This window comes from Taudactylus pleione, unplaced genomic scaffold, assembly GCF_031769625.1.
Source record: "Taudactylus pleione unplaced genomic scaffold, aTauple2 ptg001276l, whole genome shotgun sequence".
NCBI classification, from domain to species: Eukaryota; Metazoa; Chordata; class Amphibia; order Anura; family Myobatrachidae; genus Taudactylus; species Taudactylus pleione.
The window spans coordinates 19,584-42,500 of record NW_028285676.1 but is presented as its reverse complement, the minus strand read 5'-3'; the positions used below and the strand labels follow the sequence as shown (position 1 = coordinate 42,500).

Genomic DNA, 22,917 nt, shown 5'->3' with positions numbered 1-22,917 from the left:
GCTGGTTACAATGATATACAGCATGCCTATGTTCTCTGTGTGTGTGTGTATGTACATGTGAGGTGAATAGATAACACAGGCAGCTTCTGCTGGTTACAATGATATACAGCATGCCTATGTTCTCTGTGTGTGTGTGTGTGTGTGTGTGTGTGTGTGTGTGTGTGTGTGTGTACATGTGATGTGAATAGATAGCACATGCAGCTTCTGCTGGTTACAATGATATACAGCATGCCTATGTTCTCTCTGTGTGTGTGTGTATGTACATGTGATGTGAATAGATAGCACAGGCAGCTTCTGCTGGTTACAATGATATACAGCATGCCTATGTTCTCTGTGTGTGTGTGTGTGTGTGTATGTACATGTGATGTGAATAGATAGCACAGGCAGCTTCTGCTGGTTACAATGATATACAGCATGCCTATGTTCTCTGTGTGTGTGTGTGTGTGTGTACATGTGATGTGAATAGATAGCACAGGCAGCTTCTGCTGGTTACAATGATATACAGCATGCCTATGTTCTCTGTGTGTGTGTGAGAGTGTATGTACATGTGATGTGAATAGATAGCACAGGCAGCTTCTGCTGGTTACAATGATATACAGCATGCCTATGTTCTCTGTGTGTGTGTGTGTGTATGTACATGTGATGTGAATAGATAGCACAGGCAGCTTCTGCTGGTTACAATGATATACAGCATGCCTATGTTCTCTGTGTGTGTGTGTGTGTGTGTGTGTGTATGTACATGTGATGTGAATAGATAGCACAGGCAGCTTCTGCTGGTTACAATGATATACAGCATGCCTATGTTCTGTGTGTGTGTGTGTGTGTGTGTGTGTGTGTGTGTGTGTGTGTGTGTGTGTGTGTGTGTATGTACATGTGATGTGAATAGATAGTACAGGAAGCTTCTCCTGGTTACAATGATATACAGCATGCCTATGTTCTCCGTGTGTGTGTGTATGTACATGTGATGTGAATAGATAGCACATGCAGCTTCTGCTGGTTACAATGATATACAGCATGCCTATGTTCTCTGTGTGTGTGTGTGTGTGTGTGTGTGTGTGTGTGTGTGTGTGTGTGTGTGTGTGTGTGTGTGTGTGTGTATGTACATGTGGTGTGAATAGATAGTACAGGCAGCTCCTGCTGGTTACAATGATATACAGCATGCCTATGTTCTGTGTGTGTGTGTGTGTGTGTGTGTGTGTGTGTGTGTGTGTGTGTGTGTGTGTGTGTGTGTGTGTGTGTGTGTGTGTGTATGTACATGTGATGTGAATAGATAGCACAGGCAGCTTCTCCTGGTTACAATGATATACAGCATGCCTATGGTCTGTGTGTGTGTGTGTGTGTGTGTGTGTGTGTGTGTGTGTGTGTGTGTGTGTGTGTGTGTGTACATGTGATGGGAATAGATAGCACCGGCAGCTTCTCCTGAGTATAATGATGTACATAATGCCTGTGTTCTCTGAGCGAGTGCGGGTGTATGTACATGTGAAATGCTACATTAGTGTCAGCGGCTGTAACACTGTCACCTAGCATTTCACATGCAGATACACCCGCAGACGCACACAGAACATAGGCATGCCGAATATCAGACGCATTTGAAGGTAAAAAGTAGCACGGAAAGACTCTGCGCTACAGAGTTACGCCACATCAATGCGCGACCAGAATGCTGTTTAGCACACAAGGAGGCTCGATGTATGAGGACACATCTGTACATAGCAATGAGATATCTAGGGGATGGAACCCAAGTCTAACCTCAGAATGCATTTATGTTATATACATATACCGTACGCCTTATGCACACAGCCTGCAGGGCAGTACAATATTCTTAATAATTTTATGTCTTAAAGTTTGTCTGTCTCAGTCGTGCTCAAAAAATCTTTCTCTTTGTCTTCTCCTCTCTCAACAGTAATTTTACTATGAATCAGTAGACTCTTAAATTTAATAATGAGCTTGCAAATGTTATTTTAAGTACTAAAGAATGCTGTTTGCCTAAGTATTAAATCAGTGTAGACTAGTAATGGGCAGAACCACCTTTTGCTGCAATAATAGCTGTAAGTCGATTGGGGTAAGTGTCTACCTGGTTTGCCCACTGTTTGGGAGTGTTTCCTCTTTCGTCCTGTTTGGGGGACACTGCAGACTGGGTTTAGAGCATGAGGGGTAGGCACAAATTAGCTAAACAATTTTAACTGAAACACCTCCTTCCCTGTAAGCCCTCACACCTCATGAGTAGGCACTTTGCAATAGGTAAATTTTTTTGCAAGCGCCAGTAGCCGGTATCTATCCTCTACATGGTTGATATCACCAGCAGCATATGTGAGCCATGCTTGTGTAAGTACACACGGCTGTTACAGTGAAGCTACGAATGGCTCATTAAATCAGTTATGGTTCCCTGGATCACTGAACTCTGATAACTGTGTGTCAGGGTCAGGGCTGCTGTCAGAGTTACCTGGAACCGTGGAGGCAATATATTGCTCTTTCTCATAGAGACTTGGGTAGCAGTGAGAACTGCCTTTGGTGATGGGTAACAGCAATGGATAGCTTAGATGTAGCCAGGAGAAATGGGACTGGGACCGACAAGAGCAACTTGATGATGTTACTGCTTTTGGCGATGGATAGTGACAATGGTCAGGCAGAACCGGGCTGGACCGACAGAAGTAACTTGCAGAAACGGACTAGGACCAGCAGGTAAACTTGCAGAACTGGACTGGGAGCGGCAGGAGAACTTGCAGAACTGGACTGGGAGCGGCAGGAGAACTTGCAGAACTGGACTGGGAGCGGCAAGAGTAGCTTGCAGAACTGGACTGGGAGTGGCAGGAGAACTTGCAGAACCAGACTGGGACTGGTAAGAGAAACTTGATAATGTTACTGCTTTTGGTGATGGGTAGTGACAATGGTCAGGCAGAACTGGACTCGACCTACAGAAGTAACTTGCAGAACCAGAATGGGACCGGCAGGAGTAGCTTGCAGAACTGAACTGGGACCAGCAGGAGTAACTTGCAGAACTGGACTGGGAGCGGCAGTAGTAACTTGCAAAACTGGATTGGGACCGGCAGGAGAACTTACAGAACCAGGCTTGGAACAGCAGGAGCCTAGAACAGTAACTAGCACACTGGGAGAATGCACCACCATAACCTGTTAGACCGCAGGAAGTCACTAATTGTTCAGGCAATAAGCGCATGCACTCAGGCCACTTTTACCCCCCTTGCTGGCTCAGGTTTGGTGGTGCGCTGAATTGGATCAGTGACTGGATGAACCGGGTCATGTGATGTAGACCAATATGGTGGCACCCATGGAAGGAGCAGTGGGAGCACCTCGATCAGGAGCGCTGCTGAGAGCCCTAGGTCAGAGCTGCCGGGCACATGCATGACCTCCACAAGCGTTCCTGTAACCCCTTCCAGCATGCCTGGACAGGTAAGCGCGCAGACCAACTGCGGCACTGGTGCTGTACTCTGACAGTACCCCCCCTTTTGTTTTGTTTTGTTTTGCTTTTTTTAGGGTGGCCACCGGACACCTATTAGGCTTGTGCGGAAATCTTTGATGAACTTTTGACCAGACGAGGGGTATTTTACATCCTTGGCTTTGATCCAAGACCTCTCCTCGGGCCGATAGCCTTTCCTGTCTATCAGGTGCTGTAATTGTCCTTGTCGTAGACGAGAGTCAAGAATCTTGGCAACTTCAAGCTCAACTTCTTGCTTGGTTTAGATTTGCAGCAACTTGGAAATATAGAAGGCCGGAAGCGGTTTAAAACCAGAGGTCGCAACAAAGATACATTGAATGTCTATGGAATGTGTAAGAGAACAGGGATTTTGAGTTTATAGGCCACAAGATTGATGACCTTTTCTACTGGAAATGGCCCAATAAACTGAGGTGAAAATATCATTGTAGGTACTTTTAAGTCTTAAGTTTTTGGTAGATAACCAAACTTGATTTCCGTGTTGAAGAATTGGAAAACCTTGTCGCTTCCTGTCAGCGAAGATTTTATATTATTTGAAAGCTTTCTTTAGTGACACATAAATGTTCTTCCATACTTGAGCAAGAAATTCTAGTCTAGAGACTGCTGCAGATACATCTGAATTTGCGGAAGAAGACAATCATTTGCAAAAAAACAGAGTGGTATCAGTGTGATAGAGATAGTTGTGGGTAAACTATGCCCAAGGTTACTTCTCCACCCAATTGTCTTGCGAAGAGGTTATGTAAAGGCGGGGAAAAGTTATAACGCTCTCAACCTAGCCGTTGGTTTGTGGATGGTAAGCAGAGGAAATCTTTGATTTGCATGGCCGTACATAAGGCTCGCCAGAATTTGGTAACAAGCTAGACTCCATGATCTGACACAATCTCCAGAGGCAGACCACGTAATTTGAAAATTTCACGAAAGAAGATCTGAGCAAGTTTGGTAGCAGAGGGGAGCCCAGCAAGGACAATGAAATTGGCCATCTTAGTGAAAGGATCTACCCCTACCAAAATTGTGTTATAACCTTTCTCTTCGGGTAAGTCTCTGATGAAGTCCATGGCTAAATGTGTCCAGGGCCGAGTGGGTACAGGTAATGGTTGTAGTAGTCCTGCAGGGGGATCACGAGCAGATTTATGCTGAGCACAAGTCGGGCAAGATTTGATGAAACCTTGTATATCCTTCTTCATAGTTGGCCACCAATAAAATTGCTGCAAAATGTAAAAGTATTAAGGAATCCTGTGTGCCCGGCAAACTGGGATGCATGCGCCCAAGTCAGAAGCTTCTTCCTTAAATTACAGAGAACTCTGGACTTACCAGGCTGGGAGCTTGAGTAGTGGTAGGTGTTGTGGTAGCAAAGGCGAGAGTATTGTTGATGGGCCCCTTGAAAGTATTGTCGTCCTCCTCCGAAGTCAAAGACCTGGATGAAGCATCCACCTTTGTGTTTATAGACCCTGGACGATACTTGATACTGAAATTGAACCCGGAAAAGAAGACTGCCCAACAAGCCTGGCAGGGATTAAGACAATGGGCTGTAGACAAGTAAAGCAGATTTTTATGATCTGTAGAGATTGTTATTGGACGTTGGGTGCCCTCTAGTAGAGATCTCCACACTTCTAATGTAAGCTTGATTGCCAGGAGTTCTTGATCACCGATGGAGTAGTTTGGTTCAGCTTGGATGAAAAGAAGCCGCAAGAATGTAATTTCTTATTGTCAGCATACTGTGATAGAATTGCCCAAACCCGCACAGCAGATGCATCGACTTTGAAGATGAACGGTCTTTCCAAGTCTGGTTGCAGAAGTATTGGTGCAGTGGTAACTTCCTGTTTTCTACAAAGAAAAGCAGCCCAGGCTTCACGAAAACAGTGGGTAGGATCTGCACGCTTCTTTGTCAAGGGAGTGATAGGTGCCACGATGGAGGAAACCTTTTTAATGCTTTTTCTCTAGTAATTTGCAAAGCCCAAGAAGTGTTACACAGCCTTCAATGTGGATGGTGGGGCCCAATCCTGAATGGCCACCAACTTTTCAGGATCTATCTGTAACTCCGTACCAGAGATATGACCTAGGAATGGAATACTGGAGACTTCAAAGGTGCATTTAGAGCGTTTGTCATACAGGTTATTGACTCGCAAGCGTTGCAACAGTTCCCGAACTTGCTGATGGTGACTTGCTAGATTGTGTGAGAATATTAAGATGTTGTCCAAGTAAACTACTATATATTGATATAGGATGTCACAGAAAATCTAATTTACGAAGTGTTGGAAGACAACGGGCACATTACACAAGCCGAAAGGCATCACCAGATCCTCGTAATGACCATCCCTGGTGTGAAAGGTGGACTTCCATTAATCCCCTTCTCTTATTCGAATCAGGTTGTATGCCCCTCCCAAATCCAACTTGGTGAAGATCTTGGCACCTTGCACTCGGTCGAACAATTCGGTAATCCAGGGTAAGGGATAACTATTCTTCAGTGTGATATTGTTCAAGCTGCGGTAGTCAATGCAGGGGCGTAACCCTTCCTCTTCTTTCTTTATGAAAAAGAAACCTGCACCCGCAGGAGCTGTAGAAGGCCAAATTAATCCTTTCTTCAGATTATCCTATATATACTCTGTCAAGGCTTTTGTCTTGAGAACTGAGAAGGGGGTAGGTGCGGCCCTTGGAAGGAACTTTTCCAGGAATTAATTCTATTGGGCAATCCCAAGGCCGATGTGGTGGTAGACAATCGGCTGCTTGATCAGAATAAACGTCAATAAAATCTTAATAAGCTTCTGGTAATGCGAACTGAGAGACCTCAAAAGGAGAGCATTTAGAGGAGAAACAACTTTGACAGGTGGGACCCCAGGCTCCTATTTGGGAGGAAACCCTTTTGATGTGTGGATTATGGGTCTGTAACCAGGGTAACCCCCAACACTAGGTGATGCATGATAGCACGTGGAACGATAGCTGCTCTCGTTGTGAAGACCCCACTTGAACAGTAACCGGCTCTGTGGTGTACAAGATAATCCGTTCCTTGAGTCGAGTTCCATTAACTGCTGTGAGTACGATGGGCTGTTCCAGTGACTTGAAAGGAAAGTGTAAGGCGGACAAAGAAATAAAATTAGACAGGATATATACGTACCGTGAGCGCTCTATGGTATAGGGATGTAATCTATTGTCTTCAACTGTACATTTGGTTGGTGGTTTTTTTATATTCTGATGTGATATAGCAGTCTATGTATTGTTTATTGTGGTAGGTGTAAGTGAAATTCGGTGTGTGAGTCAAAGCAGTGTCTTTTGTCTGCTAGGTAAAATCTGTAGGCTGGATGTTCGGATAATGCGCAGGATTGTATAGCGATGGTGGAATGGGTGGCAATGTCCCAGTTTAGTGTATCTGCTAGGCAAAATACTGTAGGCAGGATGTTCGGAGTGAATGAAGATTCAGAGTCTAACAAGTCTTCTCGGCAATAACTGTGGGCAGGATATTCAGAACGCCAGGGTTCTGTACCTCACCTCCTGATGCTCAGATGGGTGTAAATAATGAGTCTGAGCACGTCGGTAGAGGTGCCAACTGATCAACCAGTCTAGTTGAATGTTCTCTTAAAGGAGGCAACGAGTATCTGAATAATTGGACACCACGGGGTCAGAGCGTTCCCACAGAGGTGATACCCGCTCTAAAGCTGACCCTTCCAGAAGAGAGTGTAGGCCACTTTAGACCTTTGCATTGGGAAATTGTGAGGAAGCATCTCAAAGTGTACTGAATCCTCGGCAGCTCCTGGGGTTGCCTTTATAGTGATTCGGAGTAGGTGAGACTTTGTGGCTGCTGACGTATAACAGCGGGAGCAGACTGCATAGTAGAAGGACTGGTACTGGTAGCTAGCAAAACAGACTGAATTCTATCCAAACGTATAGAAAGTTCTTGTAAGTACTGTAGCACTTGACCATGTGCTGCCTCCTGTGTGTCCAGGCGGGCGGCCAGACTCTGCAAAGGGTTTGCTCCAGAGTTTTGTGTTTGATCCGAATCCATTTGTGGGCCTGAACAAACATTCACGGTGGTGTCAGTTACTTGTCTCAGGCGTCGGGGTGGGATCAGCAGCAGAAGATCGCAACTGGAAGCAGAATATAGCTCTTTCTCATCGAGATTTTGGTAGCAGTGAGTACTGCCTTTGGTGATGGGTAACAGCAGTGGATAGCTTATATGTAACCGGACTGGACCGAATGGAGTACTTTGCAGAACCAGACTGGGACCAGTAAGGAGCAACTTGATGATGTTACAGCTTTTGGCGTTGGGTAGTGACAATGGTCAGGCTGAACTGCGCTGGACCGACAGAAGTAACTAGCGGAACCGGAGTAGTACCAGCAGGAGTAGCTTGCAGAACCGGACTGGGAGCGGCCGGAGTAGCTTGCAGAACCGGACTGGGAGCGGCCGGAGTAGCTTGCAGAACCGGACTAGGAGCGGCAGGGATAACTTTGCAGACCCGGACTGGGACCGGCAGGAGTACTTGTAGAACCATGCTTGGAACCGCAGGAGCCTAGAACTGTAACTAGCACACTGGGAAAATGCAGTAGCTAACTAATTGTTCAGCTAATGAGTGCATGCACGTAGGCCCCATTTTATCCCCCTTGCTGGCTCAGGATTGGTGGTGCGCAGAATTTGGTCTGTGACTGGATGAATGGGGTCATGTGATGTAGACTGTGACCGGATGGCCTGAGCCCGACTCCCGATCAAAGATTGCGGTTTCGATCCCCACTGGATCTTGGGTGTCAGAGATTCCCGCTTACCGTCAGTGACCACCTGTCACTGACTCCGCCCACTACGCCGTGAGAGTGTAACGATGCTGCCACCACCAAACTCCTTTCGTCGGTGTCTGGAACCGCTTCTTGGGTACACTCTGGCTCCTACCTCCGTCACCTGGAACCACTTCTGCTGCGTATGCCTCGACTAGCTCCTGCCACACTCCCCCCCCCCCCCCCCCCCCCTCAAGCTGGCCACCAGAGGACCATGTCCCAATGATTTGGCTCCTGGTCCTGCAGTCTCTTGGGGGGTTCTACCTGGGGGGCTTTGGCTCCGGCCTAGACATTTCATCCATATTGCAGTGGGCCTTTCCTTATCGGTCCAACTGTGGCATACCCCACCTCCCACCATAGCAGTATCCTGCTCAAACATACCAAAGGGTGCTCCTGCCCATATGTCCCCTCCTTGCTCCGTACTGCTCCCAGTCCGTGCAATGACGCATAAGTTCGTACCACAATAGATCCTATTTGGCATCTGCCTCTAAGGGAGGGCGTCATGGACTGCTTCTGCTGTTAGTCGGCTTTTGCCCCTACCAGCCGGTTAGCTAGGCCACCACCTTCAAGTTGGGTGGCTCCCGGTCTAGAACCCACTTTACCTCTGGGGTAAAACTGCTCCTGGCAAAACCGGTTAATCGGTGCATCCCATGTATTGGCACTAGATCCCTTCACCATGTACTGCCTCACCTGGGTAGTGAACTGCTCATGGGTGCTGTTAGAGCTCTTAGGAAAGTCCTGCACCTTTTTCCTGTAGGACTCAGGAGGGCCGTTATGACTGTCATAATCTTCACAGTCCTCAATGGCCACTCCTCCATAGGCCTCCAGTGTTCTCTTTGCCAACGATGCCACCAACCGATGGAACCAGCGATGACAGATTTTGGTAAGCATTCACAATTACCAATCGGCCGCATGATATGTCTGGCCGGACATCACGACTGGGCGGGCATTTAAATATTTCCGCCCAGTTGTGATGTCATTGTGACTGGTTCATGTGGCCAGCATATGGGTCAGTCCTGTGTACACGCCTGCAGTGCTGCACAGCTGATGCGAATATGTGTATATATATATATATAATATATAGCTAGCCCCAATGGTCCGGCACTCACATAGAAAAGCAGCTGTGCCCGGTGCCTCCACACAAAATCGTAAACATAACCACACAAGTGCGGCACTCAGGACTGAAGAGACGTTCAAGAATGTACAACACTCGGAGGAGTATTACAACGTTTCAATCACTTTATATGATTTTCGTCAGGTATTAACAAACATTTACAAGACACCTTACCTTATAGCTATCCACCACGCAAGTGACACTCGGCGCACCACGCTCCAGCCCTGGGCGGGTGTGGGCGCGAACAAATGACGTCAGCTGCAACATAATGCAGTCTCCATGCTATTACAGTTATTAAAAAATTTGAAAATTCCGCCATCCACAGAGGTTTGGTTGGTAACAGCAGATGTTACCAGCCTATACACCGTGATTCCACATCAGGATGGTATTAGATTGGTGAAGAATCTTTTGACCAATAGTAGTAGCATGGATTCAATGTCTATAGATATTATATTACGTTTATTGGAACTGGTTTTGAAGTGTAATTTTTTCCTCTTTGATGGTTTATATTATTTACAGTCCAAGGGATGTGCAATGGGCTCGTCAGTGGCACCGACCTATGCCAACATTTACATGTTTGAGATTGAGCAAAAGTTATTTTTTGATGATCATAATATTTCCTCTAGGATTGTGTTTTATAAACGCTTTATTGATGACCTGTTTTTGATCTGGACGGGCTCAGATTGTCCGGTTAAATTGTCATACAATATACAGTTGGATTCTATAGAATTTTTGGATGGCAAGATTGGGTTACATGACTCTATTATTAACACCACTGTTTTTCGAAAATCGACTGATCGTAACACCTTCCTACATGCCAGTAGCTGTCATCCAAGGGGATTGAAATTGGGTATTCCCTACTCACAAATGGTGAGATTGAGAAGGATTAATAGCAGTAGTGAGGTCGCAGAGCAACAGATTGATGAATTAATCTCACGATTTGTAGTGAGAGGGTATGACTTCAAATTTCTTGTATCTTTGAAGAACAAGGTGTTACAGTTTGAGCAGCAAGACCTTTTACATAGAAAGATACGGGCTGAACACACTGAGTCATTCACTTGGGTCACACAGTATAATACATTTTCCCCTGTGATTAATGAGATTAGTAAAAAATTATGGCATCTTGTCCAGACGGATGAGGAGCTTGGTCTTGAACAACAGCGATTACGTATTGGTTATTCCAGAGCGAATAACCTTCGTAATATGTTGGTGAAAACTGACATCACAGGGATGGGAGCTGCCTCAAAGAAAAGTGTTATACCTAAGAAATTAGGCTGCTTTAGATGTCTGTGTGTCACCTGCAGATATATGCTCTCTGGCGATGTGTTTTATCACCCCCACTCTGGTAAAAAGTTACACATTAGATTGCATCTAACTTGCGAGAGTACTCATGTCATTTACCAAATTCTGTGTCCCTGTGGACTCACATACATTGGGAAGACCACTCGCAAATTTAAGGAGAGGATGGGGGTCCACAGGTCGACCATTAGGATGGCATTGAATAAAGGGACTAGTGATCAGCCTGTGGCCCGTCATTTTATTGATGCGGGTCATAATCTTTCATGTCTTAAATATAGGATGATTGATCATGTTACACCTTCCAGGAGAGGAGGTGATAGAAATTTGTTATTGTTGAAACGGGAATCCTTTTGGATTCATTATCTAGATGTTATTGCCCCAAGAGGTCTTAATGAAATATTACCTCTAGCTTGTTTGACTTGATTATTTAATCCGGATCTTTGTTTACTGAGTATTACCTCATTATTATATGCACATATTAAGAGTGTATGTATGTATTCTTGTTATCGTATGCTGCTGTTAGGATGTTTCTTTATAACTATTTGGATCAGCAGTAAAATAGTATCAGTGTGTAATGCTTGCATGGTGATGGTGATGTATTGTCACTGACGGAGACTGCATTATGTTGCACCTGATGTAATTTGTTCGCGCCCACACCCGCCCAGGGCTGGAGCGTGGTGCGCCGAGTGTCACTTGCGTGGTGGATAGCTATAAGGTAAGGTGTCTTGTAAATGTTTGTTAATAGTACCTGACGAAAATCATATAAAGTGATTGAAACGTTGTAATACTCCTCCGAGTGTTGTACATTCTTGAACGTTTCTTCAGTCCTGAATGCCGCACTTGTGTGGTTATATATATATAATATATTATGATGGGCTGGGATCAGAGCACAGATGGTGTAAGTGGTGATGGGCTGGGATCAGGGCACAGATGGGGTAAGTGGTGATGGGCCGGGATCAGGGCACAGATGGGGTAAGTGGTGATGGGCTGGGATCAGGGCACAGATGGGGTAAGTGGTGATGGGCTGGGATCAGGGCACAGATGGGGTAAGTGGTGATGGGCTGGGATCAGGGCACAGATGGGGTAAGTGGTGATGGCTGGGATCAGGGCACAGATGGGGTAAGTGGTGATGGCTGGGATCAGGGCACAGATGGGGTTAGTGGTGATGGCTGGGATCAGGGCACAGATGAGGTAAGTGGTGATGGCTGGGATCAGGGCACAGCGCACAGATGGGGTAAGTGGTGATGGGCTGGGATCAGGGCACAGATGGGGTAAATGGTGATGGCTGGGATCAGGGCACAGATGGGGTTAGTGGTGATGGCTGGGATCAGGGCACAGATGGGGTAAATGGTGATGGCTGGGATCAGGGCACAGATGGGGTAAATGGTGATGGCTGGGATCAGGGCACAGATGGGGTTAGTGGTGATGGCTGGGATCAGGGCACAGATGGGGTTAGTGGTGATGGGCTTGGATCAGGGCACAGATGAGGTAAGTGGTGATGGGCTGGGATCAGGGCACAGATGGGGTTAGTGGTGATGGGCTTGGATCAGGGCACAGATGGGGTAAGTAGTGATGGGCTGGGATCAGGGCACAGATGGGGTAAGTGGTGATGGGCCGGGATCAGGGCACAGATGGGGTTAGTGGTGATGGGCCGGGATCAGGGCACAGATGGGGTTAGTGGTGATGGGCTGGGATCAGGGCACAGATGGGGTAAGTAGTGATGGGCTGGGATCAGGGCACAACGCACAGATGGGGTAGGTGGTGATGGACTGGGATCGGTACAGATGGGGTAAGTGGTGATGGCTGGGATCAGGGCACAGATGGGGTAAGTGGTGATGGGCCGGGATCAGGGCACAGATGGGGTAAGTGGTGATGGGCCGGGATCAGGGCACAGATGGGGTAAGTGGTGATGGGCTGGGATCAGGGCACAGATGGGGTAAGTGGTGATGGGCTGGGATCCGGGGCACAGATGGGGTTAGTGGTGATGGGCTGGGATCCGGGGCACAGATGGGGTTAGTGTTGATGGGCTTGGATCAGGGCACAGATGGGGTAAGTGTGATGGGCCGGGATCAGGGCACAGATGGGGTAAGTGGTGATGGGCTGGGATCCGGGGCACAGATGGGGTTAGTGGTGATAGGCTTGGATCAGGGCACAGATGGGGTAAGTAGTGATGGGCTGGGATCAGGGCACAGATGGGGTAAGTGGTGATGGGCCGGGATCAGGGCACAGATGGGGTAAGTGGTGATGGGCTGGGATCCGGGGCACAGATGGGGTTAGTGGTGATGGGCTTGGATCAGGGCACAGATGGGGTAAGTAGTGATGGGCTGGGATCAGGGCACAGATGGGGTAAGTGGTGATGGGCCGGGATCAGGGCACAGATGGGGTTAGTGGTGATGTGCCGGGATCAGGGCACAGATGGGGTTAGTGGTGATGGGCTGGGATCAGGGCACAGATGGGGTAAGTAGTGATGGGCTGGGATCAGGGCACAGCGTCCTCCTCTGCACTGTCCCTCCTTCCTTGGAATATTGGTTTAGCTATGAGAAGAATCTCTCAGTGAGAGCGTAACTGCTGAGGCGTGAAATCGGCCCCCGGCCACCTGAGTGTGCTCCAGCTCCCCCCGTGTGACTGTGTTATGTACATTCCTCACATCTATCCCTTGTGATGATCACATGCATCTCATGCACTAACAATGCCCGACTGTCCAACCACAGCTTCCCTACTACCTCTGCCCCCTAACTGCCTAATATTAACCACTGGCCCCCACCCGCTGTGCCTGGCACAGTGTAGGAGCCGCACATGACCCTGTATAGTGAGTTCAGCAGTTACTAATGTGCCCTCATTCAGGACCTGGATCGGGATTGTTACTGATTACTATTAGGCTTTTCCTGTTTATGTTCTGTAATTTAGACCAAAGTCACCCGAGTGCCAAACATGCCAGACGCAAACCATAGAGGGCCTTATTCACAGCCAGACGCAGACCATAGAGGGCCTTATTCACAGCCAGACGCAGACCATAGAGGGCCTTATTCACAGCCAGACGCAAACCATAGAGGGCCTTATTCACAGCCAGACGCACACCATAGAGGGCCTTATTCACAGCCAGACGCAGACCATAGAGGGCCTTATTCACAGCCAGACGCAGACCATAGAGGGCCTTATTCACAGCCAGACGCAAACCATAGAGGGCCTTATTCACAGCCAGACGCACACCATACAGGGCCTTATTCACAGCCAGACGCACGCCATAGAGGGCCTTATTCACAGCCAGACGCACGCCATAGAGGGCCTTATTCCCAGCCAGACGCAGACCATAGAGGGCCTTATTCACAGCCAGACGCAGGCCATAGAGGGCCTTATTCACAGCCAGACTCACGCCATAGAGGGCCTTATTCACAGCCAGACGCAGACCATAGAGGGCCTTATTCACAGCCAGACGCAAACCATAGAGGGCCTTATTCACAGCCAGACGCACGCCATAGAGGGCCTTACTCACAGCCAGACGCAGACCATAGAGGGCCTTACTCACAGCCAGACGCACGCCATAGAGGGCCTTATTCACAGCCAGACGCACGCCATAGAGGGACTTATTCACAGCCAGACGCAGGCCATAGGGGGCCTTATTCACAGCCAGACGCAGGCCATAGAGGGCCTTATTCACAGCCAGACGCAGGCCATAGAGGGCCTTATTCACAGCCAGACGCAGGCCATAGAGGGCCTTATTCACAGCCAGACGCAGGCCATAGAGGGCCTTATTCACAGCCAGACGCAGGCCATAAAGGGCCTTATTCACAGCCAGACGCACGCCATAGAGGGCATTATTCACAGCCAGACGCACGCCATAGAGGGCCTTATTCACAGCCAGACGCACGCCATAGAGGGCATTATTCATAGCCAGACCCACGCCATAGAGGGCCTTTTTCACAGCCAGACGCAGACCATAGAGGGCCTTATTCACAGCCAGACGCACGCCATAGAGGGCCTTATTCACAGCCAGACGCAGGCCATAAAGGGCCTTATTCACAGCCAGACGCACGCCATAGAGGGCATTATTCACAGCCAGACGCACGCCATAGAGGGCCTTATTCACAGCCAGACGCACGCCATAGAGGGCATTATTCATAGCCAGACCCACGCCATAGAGGGCCTTTTTCACAGCCAGACGCAGACCATAGAGGGCCTTATTCACAGCCAGACGCACGCCATAGAGGGCCTTATTCACAGCCAGACGCAAACGGAGAAGCACAATCTGGGAAATCCAGTTGCAGGTGGGAAATTTAAAAAGCCCACTGCTGGGTTTTGCTATTCATTTAGGGGACTTAAAATGGGCGGCGGTGATTTCTATAGGAATCCCTGCGTCTCTTCTCTTGCACCTCCAGAGCCAGTCTGATTATTCCTATAAAAAAAAAAATCCCCTCTTCAGCGGTCAGTGTAGCTGTCAGTCACAACTGCGCACCCTTAATGTATTTTGGCTGCGTCTTCCTAACCCATTCCAGCCCTGGTAATCGACTCCTTCCCAGTTGTACGCAGTCGCAGGTCTGGCATACGTCCGTTGTAAAAATACTTAAATGCTTTCTATAAAGATAAAAAGCAACAAATGGTTTTTACCAGTGATCGCAAAATGCGCGCTCTAGTGCATATTTACGTGACACGTGCAGTTGGAGACCCATTTTTTAAAACTGAGCAGGTCCTTGAGGATGCGCTGTGTGTTCTGTGTCTCCCCAGCCAATCGCCACCGGGAGCGTCTCCTCAGCCAATCGCTGACCGCATCGATTGGTTTGGGGGACACTGCCGGCAGTGATTGGTTGCTGCGGGCATGGCACACACAGTGCATCCTGCAGCCCGTTCTCTCAGGCAATCACTGGCGGCAGCGTCTCTCAACCAATTGCTACCGCAGCTTGTCATCCATTACTGACCAGAAACCACCTCAGAGCACCTCCTTCCCTCCCATCCCGCCAGCGTACTCAGGGCCTGATTCAGAGACGGACGCTCGCTCTGAATCAGGGCATTTTTTTTTTTTTTTTTTTTTTTTTTTTTTATAGAGCAGCCCCCCGGCTGCTCGCATAGCTGTGGGTTACCACCCACAGCTATTGCGAGCGGCCAGGATGATGGTCGCGATGGTCAAGACCATCGGGCTTGCGGCGAGACCCTTGTGGTAGGGTCTCGTGGCTGCAAGCCCCAGAGAGCTTCTGGCTCTAATAGAGCCGGAAGCTCTCCCACTGACATCACTGGTGATGTCAGTGGGGCCGCCCACAAACGGCAGGCGTTCGCATGGGAACGCCTCCGTTTGTGAAGCCACCGCTTCACGGTGGTATCATGGTGGGATCATGGTGCCCTATGTGCGAATCAGCCCAATGTAAGGAAAAGTACATTAATCCGCTCACCAAAATGTATGAAAGAATAATTTATACCAATACAGAGCACCCCCAACTTCTGTCATTGTGGATCCATTACGTTTTTGTAATCTGAAGACGTTCTAGACTGATATCAACAATTGTCAGGGAAAAGTGACAAAAACTATAACCAAGGTACTAACAACCGTACTCCGTCACTAACTAGTACTGTTACTGGGTCAATAACTAGTACTGTGTGTTTTTTAATGTAGTTTCTCATTGTGAATAAGACTGACTATACTAACTGTATCTATATATTTTTCCGGCAGGGTGGTATCGAGAAGTAGCCGGGTGGGGCCTTCACAATAATAAAATGTTTTAAACCTTGACCTTATAATTTAAACTTGAAATATCATTTTGTATATTAATTCTCCTCTTATTATTAGAGGCCCAGTCGCCTGATTATGAAAAAGCTGCAAAGTCTGTAGGATCTGGTCCTTTTTATACAGCTCCCAGATACTGTCACCACTTGCAGGCTCCCAAAGTTCCGGGTGGTGCACCCGCAAACACCAGCCTGGGGAGATCACTGTTTTATTTATTTTTGACTGTCAGTATATATACTGTAAGTGGACAATCAAGTTGTAGACTCAGCGTCTCAGCTACTGAGTGCTTATTGAATGTAAGACGCTGTTATGGCTGTATTCATGCAAATGTAATAATGGGAAAAGTAAATATTGTGATTTGCTGATGGTTATATTGAGATCTTGTAAGTAACTGTTCTTCAGTGTGTCCCAAGGAGATCTGACCTCAGACCTGGACACGTTACTCTAGGTGTGGACTAGGAAGTGGTATCTCTACCTCCTCCCCGGGGATCTGACCTCAGACCTGCGCACATTACTCTAGGTGAGGACTAGGAAGTGGTATCTCTACCTCCTCCCCGGGGATCTGACTTCAGGCCTGGACACATTACTCTAGGTGAGGACTAGGAAGTGGTAACTCTATCTCACTCTCCTCCCCGGGGATCTGTCCTCAGACCTGGACACATTACTCTAGGTGAGGACTTGGAAGTGGTAACTATTTCCTGTAGATAACTTATTTTACTAGTGGCATCATAACTGTAAGGAAGACCTATCACTTTGTAGACCTCACCTTCTGTTATGTGTCCAGTTGGGTGAGATTCATGTAGGCGAGGTCCAGCATGTCCTGTACGACAGAATATAACAGACATGAGGGACACTAGAGGGTATGTGCCTCATTATCCCTGAACTAACACTGTCTCTCTCCTTTCAGGTCCTCACTGGGTCTTGGGTTGGTCATGTCTGTGGGAGTATTGATCGGAGGGTACCTGATGGTTTTGGCTGCTCTCAGTCCCTGTCCCCCCCTGGTAGGAAGCACAGCAGGTATTGTCATAGTGGTAAGTATTGCTAGTTTTCACACATTGCTCTTTCTGGAATACATGTTCTATATATAGGTGAGAGGTTTTGATCTGTACAGTCTGACGCCATTGTCATTTCTCACTGTATAGTGTTATATCTACATGAAAGTCTAGGTGTCATCCCAAGTCCCTGACTAAGATCGTTACATAAAGGATTGACCATCTCCTGTTTCACAATCTGAAATTGTATTGAATGTGATTTCCGCCACCGATGGAACGCGTCTTATTCAATGCCCTCTATAAATGTGGGGTTACTTGCAAAGGAGAAGTGTAGAAATGGAGTTGGATAATGTTTCCAGATGTTGAATAATTGACCTGATACAGAAAACAAATCATCACTTTTATCTGCAGGTTCCAAATCACATGCAAAGGAGCAGAACATGAAAAGAGAAACGCGTTTCTTGCACTCAGGGCTGTTGGTCCTCAGAACTATTCTTTTCGCTACTTTAACATTTGCGCTTATGTAACTTGCAGCTTCCTCCATCTTACAGTATAACATAGGGAGCGCTGTGGCCGCGAGGACAGGACACGTCCTAGAGTTGTCAGGTCTGGAGTAAAAAAAAATATAGATTGTAGAGCTATAAAGACCAGCATACTCTTGTATCCAGGGCCTATTGGGACCTGTAGTGCCAACATAAATTACGCAGTGAAAATGTAAGTTCTCCCCACACGCCGTCTTCTTTCTTCATCACTATAGTATGTTTGTGGATATCACTATGGATATCCGGAAGATGCCACCACACCACTAACAGGCCAGTCTGTAGTCAGTGTAGAGCGCACGCGCCCTCATTGGACAGCGGTGGAATGCCGCTCTGCATTGTTACTACTGGTGAGACCCCAGGTGGGTTGTAACCTCATTGAATTACTGTGAGGATGCCGGGTTCAAGTTAAGTATTTTCAGCCAGTCAGCCTGAGGGCAGACTCCATCTTATGGCTGGGCAGCTCCTCAGTCATCCCAAGCCCTGGGGTCACAGTGGGTACAACTAAAGGGCATAATTACAATTAGGCTTAGATTTGGGTCACAGCCAATATATCCAGCTCTAAGTAGTCATTTCCAGGGACAATGGTGCTTGAGCTAACCTGTGGCACAATATGCAAGTCCTGCCAGCGTCCGCCACAAATTCCCTGGTTACTGCCGGCCGATTTGGTGGTGATCAGTCTTTCAGAGGACGTGCTGGGCAATCTAGTGGTGCCCAGAAAACCCATCTGGCGACATTTCTAATACATAACCATAATATTTAAAAAAACATGGTGTACATATCTAATATATACAGTCAGGTGCATAAATATTGGGACATTGACAGAATTTTCATATTTTGGCCTCTAGTCACCACCACAATGGCTTTGAAATGAAACAAACAAGATGTGATTTACCTGCAGACTTTCAGATTTAATTTGAGGGTAATTACATCCAAATCAGGTGAACGGTGTAGGAATTACAACGGTTTCTATATGTGCCCCCCACTTTTTATACGTAGCGCTGGAAGCATTTGTGAGCGTGGGAGCCCCCTCTTTAATGAAGCCGGATGGTGGCTGGCAGCATGTAACAAATTGTTTGTCGGTTGGTTTACTATATACATTGGTTTTGATTTCACCTTTATTAATGCATACTTCAACATCCAAATAAAGGATAGTGGTATAGCTAAACTCATGAGTAATCTTGATTGTGGATGTTCTACTATTAATATCCTGCATTAACTGGGTAAACAATACTTCACCACCAGTCCAAAACATAAAGAGGTCATCTATAAAACGGCAGTAACATAATGTGTTTTGAAATATCTGGATTATTGAAGAACATATTCTGTCCTTCTACCACCATGAACATATTGGCATATGTGGGGGCCACATTACTGCCCATAGCACATCCAGAACACTGGAGAAAAAATGTGCCATTCTATAGGAAATAGTTCTTGGGTGTGTGTGTATGTGTGTATATATATATATATATATATATACATATACATACACACACACACACACACATAATAAATATATATTTATATACACACATACACACACACAATAAATATATATTTATATACACACATACATACATATAATATATATTTATATACGCACAATTATATACACACATACATACACACACACATAATAAATATTTATATACACACACACATAATAAATATTTATATACACACAATTATATACATATACACATGTGTATATGTATATAATTGTGTATATAAATATTTATATGTGTGTGTGTATATATATGTGTGTGTGTATGTATGTGTGTATATAATTGTGCGTATATAAATATATATTATATGTATGTGTATGTATGTGTGTATATAAATATATATTTATTGTGTGTATGTATGTGTGTATATAAATATATATTATATGTATGTATGTATATGTGTGTATATGTATATATATATATATATATATATATATAATGCTAAAAAAATAAACAAAGGGAGCGCCCAATAGTGCATTATCTCCAAAACATTTATTGATATCCAGTGCATAAAACCATAGGTCTTGAATCACGTACCGGAAAAAGCGGTCAAACCACCGCAATTAGGAACAGCTTATACAGATAAAACGAGCCTCCGGGAGCCAGTAAGTGGTGTCTTTGGCAATCTCCTACCATTTAGAATGTAACGCTAGGCCACGTCCCTACGCGTTTCGTCACTAGGACTTCGTCAGAGGGTTGGCCTAGCATATCCAGTGATCCCCTTATGAGCAAATTGTGGCCAATTACTTAATTAAATTGTTAATTGGCTGTGATCTTTAAAAAAAAACTGCAGACATGAACATTTTGCTCAGTTTTAACCATAGAAATATTCGATTTATTATAATCGATTTTTTAAGCGATGTTGGAATTAATATTTTTATATCTTTTATATGGATTGTTATTTATATTTTAAATGTATTTGAGTTCTTGTAGCATGGGATACAATTTAAGTATTTTTTAGGATGCTCCCATTGAGTGAGAAGGAGAGAACCATAGAAATGGATAAAAACTGAGCAAAATGTTCATGTCTGCAGTTTTTTTTAAAGATCACAGCCAATTAACAATTTAATGAAGTAAAAGTCCACTAGAAGGTTTCACGCCACAGCTCTTACTGGCAGGCTCAGAATAGCGGCGGTCTGCCGGTTACACTGACTAACTCCAGACACGTCACAGAACCGCCATGTTGTGTAGTAGCCACGCCCCCCTCCTCACAATTCCGCCAGAAGGAAGCAGGAAAATAAACACTTCTCATACGTTACGTGAAAAAATTTATTTTGTCTGATCTCCCCCTTCTCATTGGTTCCCCACACTCCACATGATAGAAATAAAACTAACACCACCTAACAATATAGAGTAGGGGACGTTACCCCACCCTGTGCTATAACGTAATCTCAGCTCCTGCTTCAGGCGCCGGTTAGACGGACTTAAAGCTATTCTCAGCCGGCCATGTGCTAGAAACCGGGCTGAATGAACCTCCCCTTCTGTCCGCGAGTGGGGAGAAGAAGCATTGCACTACTGGAAGGTCTGACTCTAGTAGTTGGTGCTAGGTAGGTATCTAGAGGTGCTACTCTAAAATGTTGCTAAACAAACCCCACAGTGTAATGTCTGCTTGTTCACTGTGTATTGTGGCAAAGTAAGGGACTTACCATGGTGTTTGGAAGAGATTCTGGCCCTGATTCAGAGCCAGACGCTCTGACAGAGCGTCTGAATCAGGGCTGGTCTTTTTTTTGTTTTTTCTTTAGAATGGCCTCCTGGTCGCTCGCATAGCTGTGGGTGACCACCCACAGCTATATGGAGCGGCCAGGAAGATGGTCAAGACCATCGTGACCATCGGGCTTGAGACGAGACCCTTGTGGTAGGGTCTCGTTGCCGCAAGCCCCAGAGAGATTTCGGCTCTAGCAGAGCCGATATCTATCTCTCCCACTGACATCACTCGTGATGTCAGTGGGGTCCGCCCCCATACGGAGGTGTTCACATGGGAATGCCTCCGTTTGGGCAGCCACTCCCCCAGCCTGCCCACCAAAGGGGGCGTGCTGTCACTCAACATCGACAGCACGCCCCCTTTGTTGCAAGATCCGGAGCGACGGAGAGCCTGTCGTTATCCAGGTCTCGCGCATACGCACGACGGAGCCGGCTCCTTCGTGCGCATGCGCACTGGCCCACCATCGACCCGGTTGCGAGCGCACTCTCTCGCTCTCACTCCTGCTATTGGGGCTTGGTGGGGCTGCAGTCAGACCATCGGAACATGTGGGCTAGTCCGCTGTAAATAGGGAAAGATGAAGCGGTCAGGTTCAGGGAGCAAAAGTTATTGGTGTAACAGCCAATTAGGATAGAGGTTTTGTGGAGCTTAGGGTTTGTATGTTTCTATGGTGCTGGTTCCTGTGAGTGGGGCGATTGATACTGGACATCTGGCCCCTGAAATAGAGAGGTGAACAATATGAGATTAGGGATCGCTAAGGGAAGATGGATGTGTGACATCATGACAGTATATTGCAAGCTTGTGACACCAGCAATACATTGTGTGTGCGCCATCTTAGAGATGCTGCTGCCACATTATATTCAGCCCTCTGTGTAGCTGGAGAGAAACCAGGAGAGGGCTCAGGGTTCAGCTGACAGCGTGGAGGAGCTGGCGTCTTGTCCAGGAGGATTAGACATTAACATTACATTCCGCAGGTAGGAGATAATTAGCAACGTTTGTGTGGGCAGCGTTGCTGGAATTCAGATCACTGAATGCAGATTGGGATGGATCCAGGAGAGTTAGCTTGAGGATGGGGGATGAGAGCAGGGCGGGGGGTGGGAGCAGGGTGGCAAATGGGGGATGGGAGCAGGATGAGGGATGGCAGCTGGGCGGGGGATGGGAGATGGGAGTCAGTGTGGCAGAACATTGGGTCGTCCGTGCAGGTGAGAGATCTGTCGTACAGAAAGCGTTTTTCTGAGTATAGGGGCAAGATGCAGTAGGTGAAGGGCATTGATCAGCGTTATTTGCAGAGCTGGATTAAGGGTGTGGGGTGCCCCCCTCTCAAAGGCCCCCCGGCCAGAGCACACTGCTACACAGCCAGGGACAGATTGGCCATAGAGCTCCCCAGGAAGATTCCCAGTGGGCTGACGCACCTGTGGGGGGCCACCTGTCAATCATGACATGTAGAATGGACGGGCAGTTTTGCACTTTCAGTGTGCAGCACGAGACGGGTTCCTGGACGTCTTGAAAGAAACCACCAGGATTGATCTGATCTCGCTGGATGAGGATGAAATAACCCCTAACCCATTTCACAGACATCTCGGGCGACAGCCGAGGGTGAGATACTTATATTGTACACTCACTAGTAACAGATAAAATTACTGGTGCTGCATGTAGTTGTGTTTCCTTCTCCATCTCTGGGGCCGTGCTGGTTATAGGGGTCAAGCCTGAGGAGATGGGGGTGGTACTGACAAGAGGGGGAGGGCCAGAGGAGGTGGGGGTGGTACTGACAAGAGGGGGAGGGCCGGAGGAGTGGGAGTGGTACTGACAGGAGGAGTGGGGACGGTACTGACGAGAGGAGGAGTGCCGGA

At 47.0% G+C, this 22,917-nt stretch overlaps 1 protein-coding gene across 1 annotated transcript in view; it reads left to right on the top strand.

The window, feature by feature from the left end:
* Positions 1 to 22,663, top strand: part of LOC148443413 (solute carrier family 52, riboflavin transporter, member 2-like) — a gene marked incomplete at its 3' end in the record, with an annotated part of 209,880 nt that extends 187,217 nt beyond the window's left edge. Inside the window, exons 7-8 of the mRNA XM_088462851.1 lie at positions 17,240 to 17,363; positions 22,541 to 22,663. Coding sequence (XP_088318977.1) covers positions 17,240 to 17,363; positions 22,541 to 22,663 — 247 coding nt within the window. The remainder of the gene's footprint in view (positions 1 to 17,239; positions 17,364 to 22,540) is intronic.
* Between the last annotated feature and the right edge of the window lie 254 nt (positions 22,664 to 22,917).